The 15,121-nt window shown below is 39.4% G+C and overlaps 1 protein-coding gene across 1 annotated transcript; it reads right to left on the bottom strand.

Annotated features, from left to right (window-relative positions):
- Positions 1-347: 347 nt before the first annotated feature.
- Positions 348-13,764, bottom strand: LOC140232826 (tetratricopeptide repeat protein 5-like). Its single transcript, XM_072312941.1, has 10 exons — positions 13,714-13,764; positions 12,334-12,466; positions 11,513-11,730; positions 10,545-10,692; positions 10,098-10,189; positions 9,495-9,548; positions 8,919-9,065; positions 7,910-8,124; positions 3,266-3,410; positions 348-2,701 (listed from the first exon to the last, which is right to left on the bottom strand). The coding sequence occupies exons 1-10, from the start codon at positions 13,762-13,764 to the stop codon at positions 2,582-2,584; spliced, it is 1,323 nt and encodes a 440-aa protein (XP_072169042.1). The 3' UTR covers positions 348-2,581.
- Between the last annotated feature and the right edge of the window lie 1,357 nt (positions 13,765-15,121).

Genomic DNA, 15,121 nt, shown 5'->3' with positions numbered 1-15,121 from the left:
TCAAGAAATTCTGCTTCTAAATGGCTTTTTCAGACAGACAGAAAGAAACATGCACACACACACTCTCACATCTGCTCCCCACAGAGAAAGTTTTAACATTTTTGCATATGTTGCTTTGTAATTTTAAATCTAAATCTATCTGAGCAGAAATTTTCTCATGCATACATCTGGGAACTCCCAGCTATTCCAACAAATATGGAAACACACAATGCAGATTTGCCACTGAAAAATAAGTTCAGTCAGGTTTCTTGTACTGAGTTGGCATTTGTACCTCACACAAGGAAAAATTTTGAACTCGCAGTTATACACGCAGTTGCCATGAAACACACACGGAGCAAACATGACCATTGAATTGCACACAATTTTTATTTACATGTTTTTACAAAAGTATAAAACAAATAACTTGGTGGTCCTTAACCACTTGGTGAAAACTCTTGGAACATGAATGAACAAGTCAAAAAGAATGAAAACAGCAGAAGGCAAATGGTGCACATACAAAATCTGATCTTTTGAAAAAAAAAAATAGCCTTGTAAAACAGCATGCAGAGCAATAAGAGGACTGAACATCATTAAAAAAAAGAAACAAAGAAACAAACTCACAGAAATTCAAGATACAATTTCTTGAAAATACACTAGAAAAGATTTGGGAGTGGTTAAACATGCACCCATACCCTGGAGGTTATAAAACAGAAGTGAACATATATGGTGGCTAAAATTAGCAGTTCATGAAGTGTGCGTTTTACAATATCAGTCCCTGGTTTTCAGGGCATGGAGGGAGATACCCTTGGTGTTCGAGGAAACGGAAAGGAACATAACTAGTTGCTATTGTTCATAGAATACAAATACAGTGACAGACGCATGTTCTTCTGACATCAAGATGCTCTCTTGAGACCAACTATCTTGAAGAAATATGGCAGTTGTGCGTCAGTATCGGTATGAAGTACCTCTAATACACTATACAACTTCCAAGAAAAACAAGTCTTGTGGCTGCTGCATATCTCTGCATGGAAAAGAAATTATCTAATGATGTGCATGGGAGTATACGAGTCACAGTTACAGTAGTCACTATATACTACTAGGGAGAGAGAGAGCTAAATATGGTCAGTGCTCTGCTGGTTCTTTTACAGCATTTTCATAGCAAGCTGCTCTTTTGAAATGGACACCAATTCATTTCTAAATTCCAGCAAAAACTGCACACATACAATTTATGTCCACACATATCAGTGTTGGATATGCAATACCTGATATGATTATGGTTGATAAATAGGGATAGTCTCTAAAGTGTCGGTATAAGTCTTTATGAGGACCCTGCCATTATTAACTCGTTGAGGATGAGTCCCGAGTATACTCGGGCAGGTGTCTGTGGGAAATGTGTGTTGTAGCAAAATCAGTCCATCCTCAACGGGTTAATACCCTACCACTGCCAGGTAACCCATTGCATGCTTGGAAATACACAATAACTGCTGGGGTGGGGGCAAACCTGCCTTTCCACAATATACTGTAGTGATGCAGGCCACTGGCTGCACCTTGACTTTATCAGTTTCTTGGCATTAAAAAAAAAATCATGCCTCTTTTACTGCTGAGATTAGTCAGTACCTCTAAAATAACTTATCACTTACACAGATCACATGCTCAGATTTCTCCACATAGGCAATGAAAAATGGTAACTTTCTGATAGACAAGCTAGCTAATAGAATCAATGTTTGCACATTATCATTTAATAGCACTTTTCCAATTTAGGCTCAATCATTTCTCTTCTAAAATCAGAACACTCCGGAAGAGAAAAATGTGAGAGAGTCAAGGTGGTAATATAGAATTGACAAATGAAAGAAGCTAGGACACAATTAAGATTTTCTTCTCTACCACTAAGAATATTTGCCTGCAAGAAGTAGCTTTCAGTGAAAGCTGCGATAAACAAGGAGTAGAAATGAAATTTCTTATCACATTAATTAAAGAGTTCAAAATTTGATAACTTTTTGAAGGACACACACAAATATCTAACATGACCTTTACACCACAACCTCAATTCAGCTGAATTGGTCGTGTGACTTATGTTGCCCATTTCAAACATTTCTATTCCTTTTCTTTGCTCACAAAAGACCCAAATATAATTTCTCAACATTCGCCTAGTGGAACGAACTTCTGCACAGGGGGATGAGAAAGGGGAAAATTATTACAAATTTTTTTCATGTAGCAAACACTTATTTTTCTTGTTTGTTTTGTTTGATTGTTTGGGTTTTTTTTTTTCAGGAAAAACCCCATGAAAAACGATATCACACATGGCTTATCTGATGTGTCATTAGGATGACATGTTCAATAACCAATTAACATGCAGATAGTCACACCTTTCAATGATATTCAGTGAATTCCTCTTTGGATGCATTGCCTTCATGTCACTGCGTACATTCCACAAAGGAAGTCCACTCTTGTGGGACTTTGATCCAGAGCAAGCTTGGCCTGGTGATGCACAGAAAGCACAGCTGCAGCAGAAAGACGAGACAAAAATATCCTCGTGGTGCAGAGGATATGGATGGGGATGGGGTGGGGGGCAGGGGAACCGAGATGGTGTTCCCCACTGGTGTCAGTCACTCTTAGCACTGACCGACAGCGTGGCCGGAGCCTGCTTCTCAATGCCCAGCTTCTTGCCATTGACCACCAGGGCCACTGGGGTGTTGACCCTCAGGCAGGAGTACTGGATGTGCTGCAGGGTAGGGAATGTGGTTAAGAAGATGAAAGATAGACAGCCTCATCTCAGTCAATTTTTTTTTTTTTATCTTGTCTTTTTTACAAGTCATTCTTTATTCCCTCACAAAATTCAACTACATATAGCCTTTGGATTCATTACAGATTGCACCAACATTTTGATTGTGTCACTCTCTTGTTCTGGTATGAAATGAGAGACACAATACACTTTATATGTCACATCTTCTATACTCGGAGTACATTTTCTTCTATCCACATGGCGGTGTTCTCTTTAACAAGCAAGAATAATCATACCTATGGGCATCACCTGTCATTCATATACCTCTACGTGCATCAGTGGTTCTAAAGGAAAGAATAACATAAAACTGATGTGCTGCTCTTGTGAAAAGACAAAAGGGAGTTCTGCAGAAAAAAAAAAATGAGAGCTCTATTTTTTAAGATGCTTCACTAAATGTGACTAGGTCAATTTGTACATGGTAGTTGATCCTGCGTATGTGAAGTACATCATGAGTAGAACTGCCTCTCTGAATGTCAGGCAAGCATAGTTCATAGGTACACATACCTTGTCATCGACGGTGAAATCTACTCTACGAAGGTACGGCTCTGGGATGGCCACAGTATCGCCAATGATGACCCCTTGACCTTGGGCTATGTTGAAGACATTGACGGCATAGCATGACCCCTCTGAATCTACAATGGCAAATGTGCTGCAGAAAAAAAAGAAAGAAAAAAGAAGGTGAACAGATATAAAGCACTCAGGTCTCATGTATAAACCAATCTCTGAGAAAAAAAGCTTTGACTTCATTGACTTGAAAAATACATTATACAGGATTATCAGAATTTTGCATCGTATCATGATTTTCTCATCATTTTATTTTAAAATCTGACCAGACAATCATAGGATGGAGAATGATACATGGCCTGCAGTCTAAAAATCAAATTGAAAGCTGGTACTTAAAAACATAGAGTAATAAAATCACAAACTCTGTTATGTACTATTTGCAATATATGCTATGATCTTCCAATGAGTAATATACAAACAATATATCAAAAGCACCTGACAGTTAAAAATTCTCGACAACCATGATAGCTTTCTTATACTAGGATTGCACAACCATTAAATCATTCAAAAATACATCAGATTTCCTAAATGTTTACATTAAAAGTTCTTTCACACCAACACATCTCTCTCTCTCTCTCTAGTTACCCCCTGCTTGTTCACGAAATACGGGAAAATATCTACGGTCTGGTGCCATATTCCATGAGGCCGAAGGTCGAATGGAATATGGCACCAGACCGTAGATATTTCCTGTATTTCGTAAGAACAAGCAGGGGGTAACGATTTTATCTTTTTAAGTGTAATTGCTAAGCCGGCTGTCGGCCATGTCATCCCCATTGTTGACTTACGTCTCGCGAGCTGATTACTGTATGCGCGCATACGTACACGCGCAGCTATGCAAAGTCGCACATCACCTGAAGTTGTTTATCAAGCGTCTTTGCGTGGTCTCAGGTGATGTGCGTAATACGCTTCAGGACCGCGCGCTGTTCATTTGTTTTGTACAGGATTTGTGCGCACTTTCCTGTCTTTTCATTTAAGCGTCTTTGCTGTGTAACCTGGAATATCATGACGTCATATCACGGAATACGGGATATATCAAGTGGTTGATTGACCAATGAGATTACAGAATTCACGATCACTAAAAGATAAAAGTTCATATCTTGTCAGTGCATCTCCACACAAAATATTGTGGGAAGTCTGATGCAAATCATAATACGTCACGGCCAACTTGACAAGAATAAAAGGAAGGCAGCAAGGCTTATCACTTATGCAGCTGTCATTTGTATGACGCACCTCTTGACCCCCGGGAAATGTGCGTCATGGTCGCGTCAAGTACCACCAATTTGATGACGGGTGGTGCCGTCACGGGAGCAAAATGTCTGTCACAATACTGACCCATTATGTGCGTCATAGTCGGTCATTTAACCAGAGTGTGTCAAAAGGTTCGTTAATGGGACCGTCATGTAATTTTGCGAGGCTTCTTGCATGGGGCATGGTATCCCTCCGTTTAGAGAATAAAACAAACTCGCGATCGCGAGTCGGCCGAATTCACCGGCTCCTGGAAACGCGAAAATGACACAATTTTCAATCAGTTTTATTATAACATACTGATACTCACTTCATTCTCGTATGTCTTCTTTTTCTATCTGATGTCAGACTAAAGGTCTTTTCAGAAAGTTTGAGTACAAATTTGCTCCAAAACTACACTACCAAACACGATTTGTGATTAAAATCATCACATACAGCCCGCGGCATCGCGAAGCTCGCTATCCTTCAATCGCATTCACTGTAGTGTAGCATCGACCGTCGACCGTGGAACCTGCAGCAAAACCACGTGCGTGATGTCGACCATGTGGTACATGTATACATACAGTACACGCGTACATACGTATACAGAAGGCGAGGCATGGCAGAGGCCAGGCCCCAAAACACATACAAACGATTATGGAACTAACATTACTGAGAGTCTATTAAAACCTGCATTAACTTAAAATAGTAAATTCTATTTAAACACTAGCCATATAAACCATGTACCTAACTTGGGTTTAATAAGGTTCGTGTTTAAATAGGCAGGGGCTTCAATCAAGCTGTTTTCGAATCGGGGAAGGGGAGGCGGGAGGTTACGGAAAAAATTACTGTGGCCAGGCCGTAGTTTCGCGAAACTAGATAGTTTGCCATAGCAACGTGTATATCAGAACACGCGTTTCTATGGGATGTCCATGAACTAGGGAACGGTTTAGAGAAATTCAAAGTCATTCGAGGTTGAAGTGGTTTTTTCCTACGCATTTTTGTTGTTGTTGTTGTTGTTGTTCATATCTAAAAAATTCGATTTCTTAATTTTTTTTCAACTGGTATTTGGGAGTCTTGTAATATATTTAAAATGTTGATAGAAATTTCTGAATATATTCAGAAAGTACGCCTAGGCGCCTACTGTTTGGATAAACGGTAAACATGCAGTCTGCGTTCGATACGAAGAAATCATTACGTCTTTCACGAGGAAAAACATACAAAACAAACAAAAAACACCTACGAACGAATGTTGATAGCCAAAACTTTGATAAGTAATAAGCAGTTATCATGAGCGTGAACTGAAATTAATTGTCATGATTTTGTTGTCTAACCAGGTGATGACTGCATCTCATTGAACCTACTCGTAGTGAATTTCTCTGGGCATACGAGACCTTTTAAGTATTTCTGGCTCAGTTGCATTTTTAATTGACTGATTAATCGATCTTTTTTTTATTGTTCAGGGAACATAAGATATTCGATCAAGTACATTATATTCGACTGTTTGATGTTTCCTACTATGAGCCAAAAGAAAGGCTATAGAATCACGATATCTTTGCAATGATTCCTTTAATTCAACTAATGAGCTGGTTCTTCGATCGATATTTCCATGATATTTACACGCTGTTTATTCCAGTGCGCGCATTCTTCCGTCTGGCACGCACCTGGGTGTGGCACATGCTTTTGTGGAAATTTCCACAAGGGGAGAGGGGTGGGGTGTCAAGTTTCTTCGAGCCGAAGAGACTGCATGTAAAACAATCTCTTCGCTCTAATTTGTCATTCGTGCTTTCCCCTTATTTTTTGCTGATATTGAACATTTAGATTTAACTTTACGAAGGTTGGTAGCACGTGGTTCTATTTTGTTGTGAGGTGTATGTAATTTCTTTTTTTTTTATCATTCTTGGAAAGGAAAAGAAGAGTAAGGGGGAAAGAAGAATAAGAGGGAAAGTAAAATGGAACGAACGGCACGTACGCTCAGCATTCACAGTAAGCCGTCTTTTTACACCAGCAGTTATCATCATCACCATCAGACATCACTCAGACCATTTTAGCCTTTTCCTATCAACATTAAGAAAAATAAATAACAAATACAAAGTATCAACACCTCCCAACAACACAAATATTTAGAAAAGACAACACACGGCACACTACAGCGGCTGGTATCAAACTTCGTCGCTTCGATTCGAAAAAGTATTGCAGCAAAGCGGAGAAATCGCCGTTACGAAAATAGCAGTGCGAGACACTTGAAAGAATTACGTCAAATACTTCAAAGTATAAAGGGAACGGATAAAGTGATATAAAATGGAAGAAATCGTACCAAACGATGTGTGAGAAACGACAGTGGAGAACGGTAAGTTTAGTAGTAGGCTTAGGCCCTAGCAACAGTTTACAGCACCGAAAGCTACGCGAAAATAAGGTGAAAATTGGAAACTCGGTATTGCGACAAGATCCTTAGGATCAAGTCAATAAACGATACAAAACAAAGGAAATCAATTCATTTTGACCGGAAAATAGTTTGTTATAAGTATTCTGTTGTATGAGATCTCCTTTGATAGGCCGAGAAATACATCGAGCTTCCACGATACTCGGGAAAGACAGTTCGAACGCTTTTCACCTGCACATACTGCAGTGCACATCAATACACGAACAGAAACTCACCTCTTCCTTGCAGAAAAATGATGCAATAACGTTACAAAAAACACACACAACACTCTAAAAATCATTTCATACTTGGGAGGCAAGGGACAAGCGGATGAAGAAGAAGAGAAAAAGAAGCAGACATTGCACAACGGAACGCTTCTACCCCGATTCGAATCGAAACAGGGTACTGGAGTGTAGTGGCAGCTGGCTACAGTGTGCAGCTAAGCTACTATACTAACGCTCCCCAGCCGCCCACAACATGGGGATACAGTACCACGGCGATCGAAGTAAACATCCAGGGTCCGTAGGCGACAGGGATTCACGCGGGCGAAGTTCCGTTCGGTGTACACAGTTCGCAGGCAGCGAATTGCGTGAGCGCACACAGAGCTCTGCAGCATTCCTGCCAGTCTGGCACGTACTGCGAATAACATGTGCGTCAAGGGTCAGTCATTTTCACGAAGAGGTGCGTCACCATTTTGACTGGTTAATGCGTCAATGTCTCATAGAGGTGGGTCACTTTTTGTGACGGAGGGTACGTTATGGTACCCAAAAGGTATGACGCACATTGGTACTTTGACGCACCTATCCCGGGGGTCAAGAGGTGCGTCATACAAATGACAGCTGCATTACTATCCTTGCGCTGTTATTTGAACCTGCAAAGCTGGCATGTGTCAATGACAAATCAACCTTTGACCTCTGTGACAAAATCATATGACTCACAAGGGGATAGGCTCGTCTGTGCCCACGCTGCAGACCACCTTTCCCACCACAACCTTCTCCTGGTTTGCCCCCTCTGTAAGCCTAGACAGCACAACGGCTTCCAGCTTGACCGTCTGACCAGTAGGCGATGTGTACGACCCACCCCCGTACGGCCCGAGGTCGCTGTCCTTGAACGAAGACATCAGCTGCTGCAGACGTTTGGCTTTCATCTTGCCCTGGTGAGACGGCAAGGTAAAAGGAAAGGATTATTGCATATTTGTTCTACTTTTGTGAGGAAGCATATAAATATTTCATATCTCCTTCTACTAACATGTCATCTTGAGTCCTATGGCTATGGAAAGCTTAAAAGTTTAGATGAAATGTTAAGTTCCCTGAACTCATCAAGTCAACTTGTTTACGATGAGAAAACAAGAGTGCAAATTGTTGGAAACTGGCAAGTACACTTGATGGGAAGGGGCAGTATGGATGAAAAAAGAAGTTAGCAATTTGAGTGCATACTAAGTTCACTATAACAAATAAGCTTTGAAAGAGGACTTTGCAAAACACCCGATATAAATGAATCTACAGGATTTCCTTTCCCTTGATATTTGGGTCCATTCCCCTTTGTTAGCCAGCTGTAGCTGCAATTAATTATTACATCTTCTTAATGGTGATTACAAGACTATTGATCACATAAGGGACTTGGTGTGCCATGGACCACATACTTAATCAGTTGCTTCAGTTCAGAATGAAAAGTGTATATAGACAATTCTTTCGCATCCCATTGGCATTATTGTGTCTCACTTTCAAAATCCTAATGATAAACTAGAATCATCCTTGTGAGAAATTAATTGACATCATTACATTGATTCATCAAAAGTCACATGATAAGAACTGCAAATATCCATCAATACTGTGTTTTAGGGTGGTTGTTCCGCTTGGACAACCTGAATGACCCTCATCAGTAAACAGACATTGTTTACATTTCACTTTTCTGCAAATACATGAAATTGTTCTTGACCCTTGATACCTTAGCTTTTGTGAGTTCTGTGACCCTGGAGAGGTAGCTGACCAGATCGGCTCTCTTCTGGGCAGGTTCGTCCCACACCGGGTCAAGGGCCTTGGCCTGGGCAAAGCCATCCAGAGAGAGTTCATATTCCTCCTGGAATTTGAAGATCTGATAAAAGCAAACAAACACACATAAGATCCAATGCATGTTTCAAGACATTACTTAAAAGTAGTCCAAGGAAACTGCTTCAGACATGCTTTCTACATCAATTTACAGAACTCTTGTAAGGGAGATTCTCTAAATTTTGCCACTGTGAACAGGGTCATTTTGACGAAATACATGTGAAACCTACTAGTAATGTAGATCTGATCTAACATATACACTACACACATGAATAGTTCAGCTACATATCCAAAAAATCAACATTTTTTTTTAATACAATAGCATCATGCAGTTCTGCTTCAAGAGGCATGTGTCCTTAATGATAAATGACTTACAAGTATTGTGTTAAGATCAAAGTTTCTGTGTTGACAGTTACTGCTATGGCACAGCACACTTGTTGTTTCCTTGTTCTAAAAGACACTGCCAAATACTCACTGTTGCTTTATTGAAGTGCAGGTCTGGATTGCACTTGGCTATCGAGTCTCGCTCCTGATAATTGAAAACAGACAAACAAAGAAACAAATGAACAAACTTTTTATCCTCATGAAGGAAGAATATCAAGTGTCTCTTCTGTCATACCAGTGGTTAACATGCAATCATTCTGGAGACATACTCTTTATGAACATTGTACATTGACCCTTTAACCCCCATTGGCCTACAGCCTCCCCCCCCCCCCCCAAAAAAAAAAAAAAAATGTTCTATGGCCCTTGTGTTTGTTATACAAATTAGCACAGATGGTCCTACATGGACTTCAACATAGCACACTGAATGCCTTTGAAAAAAAAGTAGTCCTGTTTATCCTTAAAAAATCCTAAAACTGTATACGAAGGGAGGTTCAGGCATCAACGCAGCATACATCTGATTTTAGGTTGAATCTTTCTACATAAATGCACAGGTAACATGAAAGCTTGAAACTCCTTTGACATATCATTTGGACATGACATTGGATGGAATGGGCATGACATTGACTTAAAAAAAAAAAGAAAATAAAGAAAATAGAGGGTTAATAGAGGGGAGGGAATCTTTACAAAGACTTACTGCTTGTGCATAAGCTCCAAGGCATTGTTTCAGCATCCCTGCCTTCTGGCCAGTCATGAAGAACATCGATAGGTAGGCATTGCCTGCAATGACTGAATTGATAAAGTCAAAATCACAGTTACATGTGATAATCACAAGAGACATTGTAGTTGTTGGATCTAGAAAGAGACATCTCTTAATTCATATATACACACTCACTCCAAGATGTTTGGAGGCCTTTGAATGGGAATGTACCAATAACTTAGGTATTCACACCAAAGTATTTTGCAGCAAAGTTTTCATAGGTATTCCAAATGGAGACATAGCTTTGAATTAGATACATACATTAAGACGCTATGCTTTACACGTACTCGGGATAGAAACATGTCTTTGGACACAAAGAGAGTTAACAAACTTTCAGGTCTGTCTAATAGTCCTGAGTATTTTATCTTAAAACAATATACTTACACCAAGATGTGCCATCACTCATATCCAGAGACACCGCTTTCTTGGCATAGTCGACACTCTCCTGCAGAAACTTTGCCTTCTCCGTTGGATCCGATCCCAGCTGACGGAGGACCATGGACAGATTTCGCAGTGACACCTTATTATTTTGCTGGGGTAGAGGAAAGAATAATCAGTATCATATCACATCCCACCTTGTGTTGCTGTTGAGGATTTTTCTTTCATAGTTATGACCATAACAATTAACACTTTTGATCTCAGAGGTGTGAGGAAAAGAAAGTAGCTTTGGAAGACAGAAGGTATAGCAGATTTTTCTACAGAATTGGAGAAACGCAAACAGCCTATGAATAAAACAACTTTAAAGGGTGTGTACAGTTCTGGTCGAGGTGAGGATTTAGCTTTTAACGTTTTGCGAGATATTCAGAAACCACTCTATGAGGTGTCAAAGAGCATGCAATTCTAAAGGGTATCAAAAGTTTATTGGATGAAAATCGGTTTTGAAATGGCTGAGATATCCAAAAACAAGGTGAAACAAAGAGATCCTAATAAAGTTGTGGCCTGTCGCCTTTTATTATTATCACTTTTTTTTTGATATCTCAGCCAATTCAAAACCAATTTTCATCAAATAAACATTGAATCCTTCTTAAAATTACATGCTCTTTCAAATTTCATCAGAGGTTTCTCATTATCTCACTCAGAAATGTTCAAAACATGAATCCCTTACCTCAACCAGTACTGTACAGTCCCTTTAAACAGCCACTGACTGAAAAAAAAAAAAATGTTCTATACACGAGTTTAAACCATGGGATATCATAATACTATACACTACACTGTTCCTCTTGAAAAAAAAAAAATCCTATCATCAGCACCACCATTATTTTTCAACACCAACATCATCATAATCATAATCAAATAAGTTACAAACTTGATACGCTTAAATATTTTGGCCCTTATGCAGATCAGCAACTTACATGATTCAGCGCCCCTTCAAAGCAATTCTTGGCTGCCTTCACGTCTTTCTTCTTCCAGTACGTCTCACCAAGGTTGTTCCATGCCTCCACCAGCTTTGGGTCCAGTTTGACCGCTTTGGACAGACATTCCAGGGCTTCAGGGCTGAAGTCGGGAAGGACGTTCCATGCTCTCCCCTTCAGCAAAAGCAGCTCAGCCTTGCAACTAGAATCTACTGTATCTGCCAGGTAAGAAATGTCATCAGCATCAACAATGCCAATTACTCACAGAGAAACCTCAAATGGCGATCTTATACGTAAACATACGTTGTCACAAGTAATGGACTTTTTGGACTATTTACTGTATACGCCGAATATTTCGCGAGGTTTTTATTTTTGAGAATTTCGCGAGTCAGGTGCTATTCGCAAAATTAAAGACACACGAAAATATTGACTCTGATCCCGATGTGAATGTGACGTATGCGTGTACACTTCTCAGTTCAGTACAGAACTCCACGATCGCAAATTTAACCACTCGCGAAAGCATTGACCAATCATTATAGGTGGAGGCATAACAAACGATGAGAATTTAATAGCAAGAAAACATCACATAATTTTCCTTTACAATATCTATACTGCACAAGGTATCACACAATTCTTTTTCCCTTCTCACTTCCTTTCCACTCCTCCTCCTATCCAAGTATATCTTCACCAAGGTCTATCATATCAGTATCAATCTGCTATCGATTGGTAAGTGGTGCAGTTTAAGGCAAAACCAGTACAAAAGTTTAAGTTGACAGTACATGAGCTTAAATCTGATGAAGAAATCATAGCTCTGGCATTACCTTGCAGCTCTTCAAAGAGTTCATGTGTTTTCTGAAGCTGTTGCTTGACCTCTTCATTTTTATGAACAGCACGATCAATGGAGTTCCTTTCAAAGAAATGATCCCTGAAGTCATACAAGGCATTAACTGCCTCCTACAAGTGCAAAAATACAAACAAACAAATAAACACAAACACAAAGACCATGGCATACACAGAGACTCCAACTCTCCCGCTTTCAACGGGAGATCTCCCGCCGAAAGCCCATTTTTGCAAAATCTCCCGTTCTCCCGCTTGAGATTCAATTTCTCCCGCCCTGGCTCTGTGTCTCCCGTTGGAAAGGATTTTGTACTTATTGCCATCGTATATTCGTATGTTGAAAAATAAGCATTAGATAGCATAAGAGAGCATCTAGAACCCTAGAACCTGGACCCCGGCCACAAGGAACTTCGCACTTCCCGCACATCAACTTGGTGTCTCCCGTTTGCTAGGGGTTTCAGGCGGGAGAATCTCCAGATCAGAAGGTGCTTCGGGTTGGAGTCTCTGCATACATCTGAACATGATGAAAAGAATTTTTTCCAGTTTAAAGTACTGGCACTACCCCCCCCCCCCAAAAAAAATAAATAAAAATAAATAAATAAATAAATAAATACCTTCGGTATACTAGAATACTGTGAGCTGACCTGTCCATTTATTTGGCATTCTTTGACATTTCATTTGTTTGTGGATTTTGTCACATGGGTTTTTCTTTTCACTTTTTTATTGTCACGTTATTGACACTTTGTATGCAGTTCACGCACGTGGTGATATTTTTTAAGCTTCAGCTCCATTGTTTCATAACTTTGTAGGATTTAAATCCTACTAGTGTACTTTTAGTACTACTACTAGACCAGGGCCCTGTCTTATAAAACTTGTGATAGAAATCAATCGATCACAAATCTCTTGAAAGCTGCTGCAATCGCAACCTGTGATTGATTGATTGCAGTTCTCCGTCTTAATTTCAATCATAAATTTTTTATAAGATGGATTTGCATTCAATCTTAAAGTTGTGATTGATTTGAATCGATCACAAGTCTTTATAAGACGGAGCCCAGATTGTCTAGTCATGCTCATGATGCTAGTGGAAGTAAATTGAACCGTTGGCCTTGGTTAGCCTGCGCCGTTGCCAGCGTTGGCGTTGGCTGGCGTTGGATTGTCGTACCGTGCCGCTACGTACGTGAATTATCAATGTATGGGACTACGGATGCCGGTTGCGATGCAATGGTTTTAGAACTGCTACATAAACATGATATCCCCATCTTGCACTTGTTGATTCTCCAATCAGCCTCTCTACACCGCAGATTACAGCATTAGCCAATTACAGAAATACATCATACATAATAGATATCAGAATCCAAACGTACCTTCAGCTTGACGATGTTGGGCTTGCTGTCATCTGTCGTGTTTTCCGCCATACCTACCGTTTTTAAAGATGTATGTGTGTACGTAAAACAAAAATAACAACAGAGGTACTAGGTCTAGACTTATTTCAAGGCTGTGTATAAATGTTTAGAAAGAAAAAAAAAACTTTTTAGGCCTAATGAGATCATTTCCTCAAAGAGACAATACGATTCTTAGGCTTTGATTCTGTACATAACAGAGCATTTGACAATAACATACATTGGTGGTATTTGTTTGTTGATCTATTTTTCATTTATTCATTCATTCGTCAAGCATCATACCTGATGCAAAGCAATAAATTAATTAATTAATTAATTCATTCATTCATTCATTCATTCATTCATTCATTCATTAACCAATTAATTAATTCATTCATTCATTCATTTAGTTATCTACTTAGTCATTTACTCATTCGTTCATTTATTCATTTAGGCCTATTTATTTGTTTACAGATCTATTTATATCTACTAATTTTGTACAGTGGCATTTAATAATGACCCAGGACTTTCACTGTGAGTCAATATCAAGTTTAGTGGTAGCGCTATTTGTTATCTCAAGAATATAGCACTGTAAACCATGCAATCACTCATCGTTTGTTTTGCACCTGTTGTAATTATAAATTTGCAAATGAGTGAGCTGATGATTATAATATATTATAGACATTCTACAGTAGTCACCTCACATTTTCAATTGATCAAAAAAAAAAAAAAAAAAAAACACACACACACACAATGTTCAAGAAACCCTGACAAACAAAGAAGGTATTTTTAATCTGTTATATGATAAAAGGTAAAAGATAATATTATTCCTGGTTGCATGGTAACTTCAAAATACTATTAGGTCAGACATTTGGATCTGTTAAACCGGGGCATGATATCGTTTAAAAAAAAAAGCAAACAAAAAATTATATTTTTGGCACATGCAGTGAACTATATGAGTTGATGAGACGATGTTCACCCATTGGAATTGAGGAGCGCCGTGATATTGTGATCATAATGGCTAAGAACTCAATCATGTCAAACAGGGGACCCCATGACGCACATAATACAGAAAGTCGATCAGTGATGTCGTCTCCCAGGGTTCGAGACTCTTGAAAACGGGGCAAGTCATATACCCGGGGTGTTTCATCAATTTAGTCAGCGCTGACAAGTTGTCATGCAGTTGTCTCTGACAATTTCAGCAAAATCCTTCACATGAATGGTACCCCGGACCCTTCCCCCCCCCCCCCCACGTGGTCAACCATGTATCATGCTTGTTCAAGATTCTTAGAGATACCCCCTTCAAGGATGAAAATTGGTAATTAGGATTTTGACCCGCTATCACAAACTTCTGGAAGGGACGCAATTAAAATTACTCTCCCATCACGGACGT

This window comes from Diadema setosum, chromosome 9 (genome assembly GCF_964275005.1).
Source record: "Diadema setosum chromosome 9, eeDiaSeto1, whole genome shotgun sequence".
Lineage (NCBI taxonomy): Eukaryota > Metazoa > Echinodermata > Echinoidea > Diadematoida > Diadematidae > Diadema > Diadema setosum.
The sequence above is the reverse complement of the archived record's forward strand: the minus strand, read 5'-3'. Positions and strand labels throughout refer to the sequence as shown.